At 43.8% G+C, this 15,918-nt stretch overlaps 1 protein-coding gene across 2 annotated transcripts in view; it reads right to left on the minus strand.

Moving 5' to 3' along the window:
• The window catches only part of map3k2 (mitogen-activated protein kinase kinase kinase 2), a 102,640-nt gene that overhangs the window by 32,566 nt on the left and 54,156 nt on the right, over window positions 1–15,918 (minus strand). For both annotated transcript variants that reach the window (XM_048598531.1, XM_048598530.1), the window contains 2 exons: window positions 15,784–15,883; window positions 7,507–7,620 (listed from right to left, as the gene is read on the minus strand). In XM_048598531.1, the coding sequence (XP_048454488.1) occupies window positions 7,507–7,620; window positions 15,784–15,883 (214 nt within the window). The remainder of the gene's footprint in view (window positions 1–7,506; window positions 7,621–15,783; window positions 15,884–15,918) is intronic.

The following is a 15,918-nucleotide window of genomic DNA, read 5'->3' on the forward strand; positions in this document are numbered from 1 at the left end:
CCTCCCTACTAACCTCATCCCGCCCCCTTGACCTGTCCGTCCTCCATGGACTGACCTAGCTCCTCCCTACCTCCCCACCTACACACCTTTACTGGCTCCATCCCCACCTCTTTGACCTGTTTGTCTCCTCTCCACCTATCTTCTCCTCTATCCATCTTCTATCTGCTTCCCCTCCTCTCCCTATTTATTTCAGAACCCCCTTCCCCTCCCCCATTTCTGAAGAAGGGTCTAGGCCCGAAACGTCAGCCTTCCTGCTCGGCCTGCTGTGTTCATCCAGCTCTACACCTTGTATTCAAAATTGTAGATAACATCTGTTATCACATCTATTCTAGCAAATAATCAGTTGTTTGCCACTCCCATAAACAATTTGGATGAGAATATAGGAGGCATGGTTACCGATGTTGCAGGTGACACCAAATAGTGGACGGTGAAGATTACCTAAGATTACAATGGGATTTTGATCAGCTGGGCAAAAGGCTGAAGAGTGGCAGATGGAGTTTAACTTGGATAAATGTGAGATGTTGCATTTCGGTAAGGCAAACCAGGGCAGGGCTTACATAGTTAATCGTAGGGCATAGCTCCTTGAAAGTGGACTTACAAGTAGACAGAGTGGTGTTTGGCACACTTGCCTTCATTGGTGAGTACATTGAGTATAGGAGTTGGGCCATCATGTTGTGGCTATACAGGACACTGGTGAGGCTGCTTGTGGAGTACTGTGCACAATTCTAGTCGCCCTTCTAAAGGAAGGATATTATTAAATTGGAAAGGGTACAGAAAAGATTTACAAGGATGCTACTGGTTTGAGTTATAAGGAGAGGCTGGATAGGCTGGGACTGTTTCTCCTGGAGCGTAGGAGGTTGAGGGGTGCCCTCAAGAGGCTTATAAAATCATGAGGGACATAGATAAGGTGAATAGCAAAAGTTCTTTTCCCTAGGGTGGGGGAGTTCAAAACTAGACGGCATAGTTTTAAGGTGAGAGGGAAAAGATTTAAAAGGGATCTCAGGGCTAACTTTTCCACACACAGGATGGTGTGTATATGGAATTCTGAGGAAGTGGTCACTGGAAGTGGTCACTGGAAGTGCCAGAGGAAGTGGTAGATGCAGACACAGACACAGTTGCAACATTTAAAAGACATTTGAACAGGTACATGGATAGAAGTGTAGGCGAATATGGGCCTAAAGCAGGCAAATGGGACTAGTTTAATTTTGGAAACCTGGTCAGCATGGATGTGTTGGACCAAAGGGTCTGTTTCCTTGCTGTATGACTCCGTGATTCTATAAATAACTCAAAATAATTTTGACACGTACACAAAAACATTATATTCTACAGTATTGCAGAACTGACCAGGCTCCATCTAGTGGCAGAAGTTGGTTGGTGCAGCTGGACTCTCAGGACCACCTGCACTGACCAACCTTGGGCACTAAATGAAGTCCCGGACCTCAGTTTGAATTCCTGAAAGTAGCGAGCACCCAGAAGCAGAACCAGTAGTGAAGGGAAGACAAGACCGTGGCCAAAGGTAATAGGTGAGACCCAGGCAAAACAACGCCGGGAGAACGAGGCCTGACAAAAAGAACAAGGCTTAGGGGAGAAGACGAGACCAGGAAGTAAAGCCGCGGCAAGTTGAGGCCAGGTGGAACAGCTCAGATCGCAAGGACAAAAGGGAGGCAAGGCCCCTAGCCCACGGCCACAGTTCTGCACCTACTCAGATGGACTACAGCGACTGAAGGAGGCAGATGCACAACTACAGATGGGCAATAAATGATTACACATTCAGAGAAGCCCAAATATCATAAATGAACATAAAGTACAAAAGTAAGAGTGCCTCTGGGATGAAGCAACGTAGTACTGGATGCTGATTTGCAATGGTGATTGACAGCAACAATGCACATAAAGAATTGAAAAGGAAATGCTAAATTGAAAATGGCAACAAAACAAACAGGCCCAAACGATAAACAAAATAACATTAAGCAGGCGAAAAAAAAATACTAGGACACCCAGATCCCTCTGTTTCTCAAAGTTCTTCAATCTTCTTCCATTGCAATAACATGCTGTTTTTCTATTTTTCTTTCCAAAGTGGACACATTCACAACTTCCCCACATTATCTGCCATTTTTTTGCCTGCTCAATGAACTTCGTTTTACCCATTTGCACAATCTGCATGCCCACTTCACAACCGATTATCTGACATATCTATGCATCATCAACAAACTGAACAAACATATATTTTACCACTTCGTCACTGTGGAGAATAAATAGTTGAGGCCTGAGCACTGATCCCTGTGGCACTCCACTAGGTACAGCTTGCCAAACTGAAAATGACCCATTTATGCTTAGTCTGTGCTTCCTATTAGCCAATCAATCTTCTGTCTATACTAATATGTTATCCCAGACACCAAGAGCTCCTGCTTAGTGTAGTAACCTTTGATACAGCACCTTGCCAAATACGCCTTAGAAATCTAGTGCTCCATATCCACAGGTTCCCTCTCATCGAGGGCCTGTGTTATGCTGTACTGTTCTATGAAACTGCAAAATACTTCAAAGAATTCCAATGGGTTAGTCAAACATAATTTCCTTTTCACAAAACCATGCTGACTCTGCCTGATGGCATTTAGAGTTTCTAAGAGGCCTGCTATAACATTTTCCATATGGCAGATGTCAGACTAATTGCCTGTAATCTCCTGCTTTCTGCTCCCTCCTTTATTGAATAGAGGAGTAATAACTGGTTACTTTCCAATCTGATGTGAAATTTCTAGAACATAGGGAAATGTGGAAACCTATTTTCAATTATTTCTGGGATGTTATTTGAATCCTTTACAGTGAGGACTGACACAAAATAGCTACTCCATGTACCTGAGATAACAAGGTGTAGAGCTGGATGAACACAGCTGGCCGAACACAGCTGGCCAAGCAGCATCAGAGCAGCAGGAAAGCTAATGTTTCGGGCCTAGACCGTTCTTCAGAAATCCTGCTCCTCTGATGCTGCTTGGCCTGCTGTGTTCATCCAGCTCTACACCTTGTTATCTCAGATTCTCCAGCATCTGCAGTTCCTATTATCTCTACTCCATGTACCTGTTGTTTCCTTATTTCCCAATAATTACCCAGAAACTCCCTCTATCTCAAGGATCAACACTCACTTTAGTTGTTCGTTTTCTTTTCTAATATCTGTAATCACACAGTCATACAGCACGGAAATGGACCCTTCAGTCCAACTCATCTGTGCCAACCAGATATACTAAACTGATCTAGTCCCATTGGCCAGCATGTGGTCTGTATCCCTTTAAACCCTTCTTGTTCATGCACCCATCCAGATGCCACTTAAATGTGATTAATTGTACCCACCACTTCCTTTGGCAGTTCATTCCATACACACAGCACCCTCTGTGTGGAAACGGTGTCCCTTAGGTCCCTTTTAAACTTTTTCTCTCTCACTTTAAACCTATGCGCTCTCGTTTTGGACTCCCCTAACCTGGGTTAAAGACCTTGGCTATTCACTCTATCCATACCCCTCATTATTTTATGAACCTCTATAAGGTCACCCCTCAGCCTCCAATGCTCTAAGGAAAATAGCCCCATTCTTTTCAGCCTCTCCCTGTAACTCAAACCCTCCAGTCTTGGCAACATCCTTATTTATCTCTTCTGAACCCTCTCAAGTTTGACAACATTCTTCCTATAGAAGGGCGACCAGAATTGTACGCAGTATACCAGAAGTGGTCTCACAAAGTCCTGTACAGCCACATGAAATCCTCAACTCATATACTCAATGCACTGACTGAAAAGGCAAGCATACCAAACATGTTCTTCACTACCCTGTCTTCCTGCGACTCCGCTTTCGAGGAACTATGCATCTGTGGATAGGTCTCATTGTTCAGCAACACTCCCCAGGGCCTCACCATTAACTGTGCAAGTCCTGTCCTGGTTTGCCTTACAAAAATGCAACACCTCACATTTACCTAAATTAAACTCCATCTGCCATTCTTCCACTCATTGGCCCATTTGATTAAGGTCCCATTGTACTCTGAGGTAACCTCGTTCACTGTTCACTACGCCACCAATTTTGGTGTCATCTGTAAACTTACTAACCATACCGCCTATATGCAGATCCAAATCACTTACATAAATGACTAAAAGCAGTGGACCCAGCACTGATCCTCGCGGCACACCACTGGTCAAAGTCCTCCAGTCCAAAAAACAACCCTCTACCTCCTACCTTCCAGTCAATTTTGCATCCAATTGGCTAGCTCCCCTTGGATTCCATGTGATCTAACCTTGCTAACCACTCTACCATGCAGAACCCAGGTAATGTTCTGGGGACTCGGATTCAAATCCTGCCACGGCAAATGGTGGAATTTGAATCCAATTTTAAAAAATCTGGAATTAAGAGTCAAATGATGACCATAAATTCATTGTTGATTATCATCTGGTTCACTAATGCCCTTTAGGAAACGAAACATCTATCCTTACCTGGTCTGGCCTACATGTGACTCCAGACTCTCAGAGATGTGGATGACTCTGAACTGCCCTCTGGGCAATTAGGAATGGTCAACAATGCTGGCCTAGCCAGTGATGCCCTCATCCTGTGAATGAATTAAAAACCACTAAGAGAGATCCCTAATGATCTGTCTTAGCTTTGCTGTCCTTCTGAAATGTGATGCGTCCGTAAATACTCGATTCCCAACCTTAGCATTTACAGGTGCATAAGATGACAACCAGATCATGCACAGTTATTTTCACCCGAGTTGACAATTCATCCATTTTGTTACGAATGTTGTGTGTATTCAGGCACACATCATTTGATTCTGTCTTTTCACCATTCTTGCGATCTCTGGCCTTATCATCCAGCACATTGTTAATTTTGTATGCTCCATCCCCTCCTGCAACTCTGATAATCAGCACCCTTAATTGCAACCATGCTGTCTTGTCTTGTCCTCTCCCTTCCCATCATTTCTCAAATGATCCCTTGTCCTGGAGCACTCTTGCCTTTAAACCAGGACTGAGGAAGTACTATACCTAACTATACCTCCACTCACCCACCCTCCTGCAAGAATGCAATCCCTTACTCCCAATTCCTCCACCTCCGTCGCATCCGCTCCCAAGATGTAGTGTTCCACTCCCGAACATCCAAGATGTCCTCCTACTTCAAGGACCACAACTTCCCATCTCCGTTGATTCACAATGCCATCAACCACATCTCCTCGCATTTACCACACTTCTGCCTTCAAACCTCTTCCCCCCAACAAAAATAAGGACAGAGTGCCCCTGGTTCTCACATGCAACCTCACGAACCTCTGCATCTAGCGCATCATCCTCCACTACTTCCGCCAGCTGCAATCCAACCTCCACCAGCACAGAAAGATTTGCCTCCCCACTCCTACCTGCCTTTTGTAGGGACTGCTCACTCCACAACTCCCTTGTCCGCTCCACACTCCCCGCCTACCTCACCACAACCGGCATCTTTCCCTGCAACCGCAGGAAGTGCTACACCTGCCCCTACACCTCCCCCCCTCACCTCTGTACAAGGCCCCAGACAACCTTTGCAAATCTGACAGGGATTCACCTGTACATCCTCCAACCTGGTCTACTGTATCCATCGTTCCCAATGTGGTCTGCTCTACGTCAGCGAGACCAAGCGCAGACTCGGTGACCAATTCGCGGAGCATCTGCACTCTGTACACTATAATCAACACCATCGTCTGGGTGCCAGCCATTTTAACACCCCTTCCCACTCCCTTGGTGACTCATCCATCCATTCTTGGCCTCTTCCAGTGTCATGATGACACCACATGCAAAGTGGAGGAACAACACCTTATATTCCACCTCCGAGTTTACAGTCCGATGGCCTCAACAGAGCATTCACCAGTTTCAAAATCTCTCAACCCCCCGGCCTTATCCCACATCCAAACCTCCCTCTCATCCCCACCTCCTTGACCTGACACAACCTGGCCATCTTCTTCCCCGCCTATCCACCCCACCCCCCCCACTGACCAATCCCCACCACCCCCTACCTGCATCCAGCTGTCACCATCCCACCTACCTTTCCCCAGCCCACTCTGCCCATTTATTTCCGAGCTCCCTTCCCCCTCCCCAGTCCTGATGAAGGGTGTAAACCCGAATCATTGACTTTCCTGCTCCTCTGATGCTGCCTGACCTGTGTTCCTCCGACTCCACACTGTATTGACTAAGGGAGTACTACTTTGTCAGAGATGCCATCTTCCAGAGAAAATGACTAAAACTGATGATCTGCTCATAACTCATTTCTGTGACATCTTGCTGTGCATAAATTAGCCGCTGCATTTCCTACAACAGTGATTATACTTCAAAATTATTTTGGTCATGATTGTAATACTGGTGTTCAAAACTACACAAAAACTATACATGAAGAGAAAGTGCTTGCCAGGGCAGTAATCAGAGGCCACAGATTTAAGATAATTGGTTAACAAACCACAAGGGATTGTTAGTATCTGAAACAAGGTGAATCAGCCTGAAAGGCTGGTGGAAGCAGACAGCAACTTCCAGAAGGGAATTGGGTAAACAACTAAAATAGTGACTACCTTATGGCTAAGGGGGAAGAGCTGGTGCAGTGGAACCAACTGGAGAGCTCTTTCAAAGAGCCATCACAGACAAGACAAGGCAACTGGCTTCTTCCTGTGCTACATCTATGAACAGTCATGCTGACTTTGATAGAATGTCCCAAGTGGATGTGTTAACAGAAGCACTGTTGCAAAATCTGGTTCTGAAATTCAACATGCTTCCGTAAACACAAATTCGGCTCACTAAACCAGGCACAATGCCAAACTTGCTTGTACAGATACCTTGGGAATCTTATGCCTCAGCCTTTATCGCCTCCTTCTCTGCAGCAACAGTGTCTCACCTGCACCAAGACTTTTTTTTAAGCTGTCTGCACAGAGAAACCATGAGGGACTCGACTGCAGGTTGTCTAAACAAGAGCTCCTTCATGTCTCCCATTTTCCAGAGGAGAATCTGTTTGCTCCCTCAGGTGTATATAAAAAGATCCATGACACTATTTTAAGGAAGAGCAGGGGAGATCTGACATTCTGGCCAATAAGTACTCCTTAACCAACATCACAAATTACAGACACTACGATTTACCACATTGCTGTTTGTGGTAGTGTGCTGTGTAAAGTTGGCTATTATATACCTTACATAACAGTTATGGCACTTCAGGATTACCTAGTTGACTGTAAAGCTCTTTGGGGTGCTCCGAGGTTGTGGAGGTGCTGTACAAATTCAGTGGAGGTGCTGTACAAATTCAGTGGAACTGCTGCACAATCAGTCCGCATTCCACTCTCATTATACCTGAAACCCACTCTCTCCCATATCCACACTATCCCCAGTTCCACAGCTGATTAAAAATCTGAAACGCTGGATGTGATCAGCAAGACGTGGTAGCATTTGTGGAGAAAGGAAGAGTTAACATTTTAAGGAGATGTCCTTTTATCAGAATGGACAGATTGACAATATCCACATATTTTATTTTGTGTTCTGTACCTGGTTGTTTGATTGAAGCACCAACAAAATCTTTAGGCTCTTCATATGCACACTGCGATCCAGGAGTTCGATGGCTTTATCCAGGTCATCCTGTGTGGTCAGAGGGATCACTAACTGCAGAACAGATGACAAAGAATCAGCAAGCTGATTCCCTTATGAACAATCCTCACATCAATGAACAGAATTTTCAAAAATTTTTTTTTTTTTTTTTAAATTCGATCATGGGATGAGGGAGTCACTGGCCAGGCAGCATTTACTGCCCATCCCTAATTGTCCAGGGGGCAGTTGACAGTCAACCACATTGCTGTGGGTCTGGAGTCACATGTAGGCCAGACGAGGTAGGGATGGCAGTTTCCTTCCCTAAAGGACATTAGTGAACCAGATGGGTTTTTCCAACAATCAACAATAGATACATGGTCATCATTAGATTCTTAATTCCAGATATTTAGTGGATTCAAATTCCACCATCTGCCGAGGCGGGATTCGAACCTGGGTCCCCAGAACGTTATCTGGGTCTCTGGATTAACAGTCCAGTGATAATACCACTAGGCCACCCCCTCCCCAATGTCCTCAAAATGTGATGGCATTGCCCAAGGAAAGCTTGAGGTTATTCTGCAAAGTGTTCCCACATCTCCTCATGGCACAGTTACAATTGCACATTTCACCTTTGTTACTTAGTCCAAGTAGCTATTTTTCATAAATGCCTAAACAGGGAGCACCAGCAGGCAATTAAACTGTGAGATTCACATTACAGCCTTATCTTGTCCTCTGGTGTCTGTACTGAACAACTCTAAATAGCATTCAAGAATAAGAACGCACCCACTCTGCTCATCCCCACCTTTCTTGCCCAACTCTTCTTGCACTTCACATCCTTAAACCCAGGAGCAGACAGGACAATTGCATAACAGCCTCAATACTTAGCCAATGTCCACATCCTATGAATGTATAAAGGGGGGAAAAAATGGTTTAACTATTTTTTTGGGTTGATAATCCATTCTGACAATTTGGGATTGTCAATAAATGTGGGCCTTGCTAGCGATGCCCACATCCCTTCAAAGTCCATAAAATGTAGAAGTAGGCCATTTGGCCCTTCATGTCTGCTCCACCATTCAATGAGATCACGTTTGATCTGATGATTTTCAACTCCACAGCTCCCTGCCCTTTTCCCAGCATTGAACTCTGCAACACTCCATTAGTTACAGGATACCATCCTGAAAATGCGACCTTGATCCCAATTCTGTCTTTTATTAGTTTCCCAATTCTCTAGCCATGCTAATATATGACCTCAGACACCATGGATTCTTATTTAAGCTTTTTTTAAAGTAGCCTAATAAATGGTACCTTAACAAATGATAAAAATAAAACAAATCTCTTTGAAAGTTAGCTCTGTCTACACTAAATTCCAGTCCAAAGCAATAACTTATAAATTGAAGCAAAACCTCTCGTGGAGGAAGCAGGCAACAAAAAGAGAATAGGCTGGTATGGTGAATAACGCATTTGCACGGTGCTAACTAGACTGAAGGATGAAGCTATTAGACAGACAGCTCAATGCTTGGCTGCAGGATAAACAAGATATCAGGTTGACTGGTTGGAGAAGAGATATCAAATCATGAATGATTATATTATTGTGATACAAAGTAAAGTCAGATCGTGCCTGGAATTTTGTGCGAAGTTCTGACACTAAATCCTGGAAAGCACACATTTCCAATTACAGATTTATTATACTGGTTACATATTAACAAAGACAGGGAGGTGATGCCTAGTGGTATTATCACTGGACTGTTAATTCAGTGACCCAGCCAATGTTCTGGGGACCTGGGTTGAAGTCCCGCCACAGCAGGTGGTGGAATTTGAATTCAATAAAAATCTGAAATTAAGAGTCTAATGGTGATGATGAATCCACTGCCGATTGTTGTAAAAACCTATTGGATTCACTAATGTCCTCCAGGAAAGAAAACTGGCATCCTTACCTGGTCTCACCTACATGTGACTCCAGACCCACATCAATGTGGTTGATTCTTAACTGTTCTGTGGGCAATTAGGGATGAGCAATAAATGCTGACCTAGCTAATGTCCACATCCCATGAATGAACCGGGGGGGCGGTGGGAGCGGGGAGGTGGGGGAGTGGTTTCACAATTTTTTTGGGTTGATAATTGTAAATGAAGGCAGTGAAACTTTTTGGAAAAACGTCAGGTAACAACATTGGGTATCAAAATTACACATGAAGTTCTGAAGTTCTCGTGAACAGCTGAATAAAATACCAAAAAACTGTAATATACTCTAATAACTGAGTGCCTCTGTTTTAAAAGGACCTGCCAAAGGAAATCAGTCAGGATTTGATGACATCTCAAGGAGAATATACTGGTCAAATATGCCTACGGACTGAACCAAGATGAAGTTGATATCGAATTATTTCTGAAATGATCAGTAAGTGTGCAAAATATTAGAACGCTTTCTAAAAGCGGAAACAAAAAGCCATTATTCTTAGAGGCAGCAGACCTGCTGACAAAGTTTCCACAGTTCTTTAAGGACTCCAGAGCTATCTGGCAAGGAGATCAACTGTACGTCAACTTTAGCCAAATTTGACAGTATTACAATGATTACTTTACAACACAGGAAGCCACGGACTCAAAGTAGCTTTCCAAGTGGATAAATAAGTGGTTGAGTCAGAGGCTAACATGAGCTAGTTGCTAAGGGAACAGCACGAACATGAATAGGTGACTGCACCAGAACAGGAGGGAGCCATTCAGCACTCCTGAGCCTCTTACACAGGAACGAAAAGAACATCATTCAAAACCCCTTGAACCTACTATGCAGGAAAACAGGACTACATTCAGTCCCTTTCTTAAGCTTCTCAAGCAAAGGGTTGTGAATTTGTGGAATTCCCTGCCCAGTGATGTAGTTAAGGCTCTCTCATTGAACGCTTTTGAAGCAAAGATACATAATTCCTTTACTGTTGAAAAAATTAAGGGTTATAGTGTGAGGGTGGGTAAGTGGAGCTTAGACCATGAAAAGATCAGCCATGATCTTTCTGAATGGCGGAGTAGGCTCGAAGGGCCAGATGGCCTTCTCCTGGTTCTTATGTTTGTATGTTCAAGCCTGTTGTGTAGGTTAAGCATTTTAAACATTTCAATTAGATAATGCCTCAACCTGCTAATACGTCTACCACATTTCACTTGAAACTCTCATCCATGCCCTTATTAACTAGTGATTTAAATATTCCAATGCAGCCATATTTGATGTTCAATCTTCACATACTTAAATTAATCTAAACCTCTGCTGCCTGTATCTAACTTTCCCATTTACCCATCCTCCTTGTGCTCACTGATGAGCTCTGGCTTAGAGGCAGCAACATCTTGATTTTAAAACTCTGAAACATGTTTTCAAATCTATCAATGGCCTCACCTCTTTCTGGTTCTGTAACTTCCCCCAGCCCAGTGACCCGGACACCTCTGTGCCACTCCTAATCTGGTAGTTTATACATCCCCGAATATCACTCCACCATTAACAGTAGCACTTTCAGCATCCTCGGCCTGCATCTCCAAAATCTTCTCCCTAAACCTTTCCATCTCACCATCTCTCTAGCCTCCTTTAAGCTATTTCCTGAAACCTAGATCTTCGATCAACTATTTAGTGCTCTTTTCTAGCTCTTTATGTGGCTTTGTATTTTTTTTTTAAAAATTAACCCCTAGAGTGCCTTTCAAGGCCAGTTTGGAGGGAAGTTAAGAGTCACTCAATTGCTGTGGGTCTAGAATCACAGCTAGGCAAGAACAACCAAGCTCAGCAGATTTCCCTCCCTTTAAGATCCGGAGAGAGCTAGCCAATTCAATTCAAAATCTGCTTGACCGTAAGAGACAGAGTGGCGGCAGAGGGTTGTTGTTCAGATTGCAGGTCTGTGACCAGCAGTGTGCCACAAGGATCAGTATTGGGTCCACTGTCATTCAGCATCTATATAGACAATTTGAACACAGAACAGAACAGTACAGCACAGGAACGGGTCCTTTGGCCCAAGGCGTTGTGCCATACATGATGCCAAACTAGACTAATCCCTTCTGCCTGCCCATGGTCCACATCCCTCAATTCGTTGCATGTGCTTATCTAAAAGCCCCTTAAGTTCCCCTATCGTATCTACCTCCACCGCTACCCCTGGCAGTGCATTCTGACTTCTACCACTGTGTTTAAAAAAAACTTGCCCCCCACATCATCTTAGAACTTTCCCCCTCTCACCGTAAATGCATAAGCCCTAGTTTTAGGCATTTCAACTCTCAGAAAGAGATCGTGACCGTCAACCCACAAGAATCAGTGCTGGGTCCACTGCTTTATGTCATTTCTCTAAACGATTTGGATGTGAACATAGGAGGTATTGTTAGTAAGTTTGCAGGTGACACTAAAATTGGAGGTGGAGTGGACAGCCAGGAAAGTTATCTCAGAGTACAACAGGATCTTGATCAGATGGGCCAATGGGCCATGGAGTGGTAAATGGAGTTTAATTTAGATAAATGTGAGATGCTGCATTTTGGAAAGGCAAATCAGGGCAGGATTTATACATTTAATGGTAAGGGCCTGGGGAGTGTTGCTGAACAAAGAAACCTTGGAGTGCAGGTTCATTGTTCCTTGAAAGATTGAGACGCAGGTAGACAGGATAGTGAAGGCGGCATTTGGTATGCTTGCCTTTATTGGGCAATGCATTGAGTCTAGGATTTAGGAGGTCATGTTGCAGCTGCACAAGACACTGGTTCGACCACTTTTGGGGTATTGTATGCAATTCTGATCTCCCTCCTATAGCAAAGATGTTGAGAAACTTAAAAGGGTTCAGAAAAGATTTACAAGGATGTTGCCAGGGTTGGACAGTTTGAGCTATAGGGAGAGGCTCAATAGACTGGGGCTATTTTCTCCAGAGCATCGAAAGCTAAGGGGTGACCTTATAGAGGTTTATAAAATCATGAGGGGCATGGATAGGGTAAATAGGCAAGGTCTTTTCCCCAGGATGTGGGTGTCCAAAACTAGAGGGCATAGGTTTAAGGTGAGAGGGGAAAGATATAAAAAGGGACCTACCGGGCAACTTTTTCATGCAAAGGATGGTGTGTGTTTGGCATGAGCTGCCGGAGGAAGTGGTGGAGGCTGATACAATTACAACATTTAAAAAAGCATCTGAGTAGATATAGGAATAGGAAGGGTTGAGAGAGATATGGACTGAATGCTGGAAAATGGGCCTAGATTTATACAGGATACCTGGTCAGCATGGAGGAGTTGGACCAAAGAGTTAGTTTCCGTGCTGTTTATCTCCATGACTCTACAACCTATCTACACATCTGATAATTTTATAGACTTTATCAAATCTCCCCTCAGCCTCCACCACTCCAGAGAAAACAATCTGAGTTTTTCTAGCCTCTCCTTATAGCTCATACCCTCTAATCCTGGTAAACCTCTTCTGCACCCTGACCAAAGCCTCCACATCCTTCCTGTAATGTGGCAACCAGAACTGAACGCAGTACTCTAAGTGTGGCCTAAGCAAAGTCTTAAAAAGCTGCGACACGACATCCTGACTCTTGTACTCAATTCCCCGAACAATAAAGGCAAGCTTGCCATACACCTTTATTTTAAACTATCCTATATATTTGTGCGGCCACTTTCAGGAGCTGTGGGCTTAAACCGCAAGATCCCTCTATGCATCAATGCTGTTCAGGGTCCTGCCACTAACTGTATACTTTTCCTTAACATTTGATCTCCCAAAGTCCTCACACTTACCTGGATTAAACTCCATCTGCTATTTCTCCGCCCATATCTGCAACTGATCGATATCCCGCAACTCAACCAATCCCTGTATTGGCTGCAAACTTACTAACCCATAGGAGGCATGTAAATTTGGAGAATGCACCAAAATTGGTGGTATAGTGCACAGTGAAGTAGGTAATCTAAGAGCATAACAGGACCTCGATCAACAGGCTAGTGGAGTTTAATTCAGATAAATGCATTTTGGTAAATCAAACCAGGGCAAGACTTAATCAGTTAATGGCAGGGCCCCGGGGAGCGTTATCGAACAGAGACACCTAGGGCACATAGTTCCTTGAAAGTGGCGTCACAGGGAGACAGGGTGGTGAAGGCAGCATTTGGCATATTTACCTTCGTTGGTCAGAGCACTGAGTAGAGGAATTGGGGCTTCATGTTACAGCTGTGCAAGACACTAAGGCCACTTTATGAGTACTGTGTACAACCCTGCTCAGCCTGCTACAGGAAGGATGTTATTAAACTGGAAAAGGTGCAAAAAAAGATTTACAAGGATGTTACAGAGACTGGAGGGTTTGAGTTATAATAAGAGGCTGGATAGGCTGGGGCTTCTTTCTTTGGAGCGTAGGAGGCTTGGGGTGACCTTTAGAGATTTATAAAATCATAAGGGGATTGATAAGGTGAACAGCCAAGATCTTTTCCCCAGGGTAGGGGAGTCCAAGACTACAGGGCATAAGTTTAAGGCGAGAGGGGAAAGATTTAAAAGGGACCCGAGGGGCAACTTGTTCACCTCAGCTGGTGTGTATATGGAACGAGCTGTCAGAGGAAGTGGTAAAGGCAGGTATAGTTACAACATTTAAAAGATATTTGGACAGGTAGATGGATAGGAAAGGTTTAGAGGGATATGGGCTAAATGCAGGCATGGACAAGTTGGGCCGAAGGGCCTGTTTCTGTGCTGTATGCCTCTATGACTGAGTGAATGAATGATTTTACTGGCATGTGTATTTTATGGTAAGAAATACAGTAAAATACACTAGGACATTAACGAACCAGATGGGTGTATAGAAGTTGCTGATAGTCTCGGTAATGGTGATCATGAAACTGTTTCAATTCCATATTGTTTAAAAATTTAATCGAATTTAAATTCCATCAGCTATTTCCCCAGAGAATTGCCCCGACACCACCATCTCCCTTCAATGAAGTATCTTTTCTACGTTGAGGGCTCTGTAAAAGTGTATGCTGTTGAGATGCTGCATTTTGGAAAGGCAAATCAGGGCAGGACTTATACAGTTAATGGTAGGGTCCTGGGGAGTGTTGCCAAATAAAGAGATCTTGGAGTGCAGGTTCATAGTTCCTTGAAAGCAGAGCCGCAGGTAGATAGGATAGTGAAGGCAGTGTTTGGTATGTTTGCCTTTAATCGGTCAGTGCATTGAGTATAGGAGTTGTGAGGGAATGTTGCAACTATACAGGACATTGGTTAGGCCACTTTTGGAATATTGTGCGCAATTCTGGTCACCCTGCAATAGGAACAATGTTGTGAAACTTGAAAAGACTCAGAAAAGATTTACAAGGATGTTGCAAGGGTTTGAGCTATAGGGAGAGGCTGAATAGGCTATTTTCCCTGGACCATCAAAGGTTGAGGGGTGACCTTAGAGAGGTTTATAAAATCATGAGGGGCATGGATACAGTAATGAGACAAGGTCTTTTCCCTGGGGTGGGGGGTATCAAAAACCAGAGGGCATAGGTTTAAGGTGAGAGGGGAAAAATATAAAATGGACCTCTAAGGAGCAACTTTTCCATGCAAAGGATGGTGTGTGAATGGAATGAACTGCCAGAGGAAGCAGTGGAGGCTGGTACAATTATAAAATTTAAAAGGCATCTGATGGGTACATAAATAGGAAGGGTTAGAGAGATATGGGCCAAATATTGGCAGGGGGGACTAGAAATATCCAGGATATCTGGTCGGCATTGACAAGTTGGACCAAAGGGTCGGTTTCTGTGCTGTACGTCTCTATGACTCTATAACTCTATGCTGTACTGTATCAATAGTTGTGTGAAACAATTAGTTTTGCACCCAGGAGTCAGGCAGAGCTGCATATCCAACTTTCACAGCTCACGTACAAATCTGCAACACTAATTCGGATATCAGACGTTATTTTGGAGATTACAAGCATCATACCAATATTAAATCAGATTTCATTGGCTAATGTCTGCAATCTTACAACATCACATCTTACAGTTTTTAATTATGAAACACAGATATCAAAACTAGGCATGTTACAACAGCAGCAATAACAACTTGCACTCTCATCGTGTCTTTTACATGGTTAAAATGTCCCAGGGACTAGACAGGAGACATTTCTGTTGAAATAAACTAACCATTGCTAAAATAGTCATCTTGATCTTTTCACAGCAGCAAAGGGCTTCCACACTGATTTTTCATGCACCATCTTGACTGTTTCAATTTCCAGCTTCCATCTTTCTGTACCCAAGTGTCATACTTACTTCCCAAACTACCAATTAGGGAAAGAAAGTAAAAAAGGTTATACCTCATTATTGGTGTAGTGCAGGCTCATCGGCTGACCAAAGGCAACCTTGGCTTTAGTGGCAATATCTTCAAGAAGGACTGGCCTGGGAAACTGAAGGATTCTGTACGAGGAGTGGAGAGAGAGAGAGAGAGCGAG

The sequence above is a fragment of the Rhincodon typus genome, chromosome 7, assembly GCF_021869965.1.
Source record: "Rhincodon typus isolate 14 chromosome 7, sRhiTyp1.1, whole genome shotgun sequence".
NCBI classification, from domain to species: Eukaryota; Metazoa; Chordata; class Chondrichthyes; order Orectolobiformes; family Rhincodontidae; genus Rhincodon; species Rhincodon typus.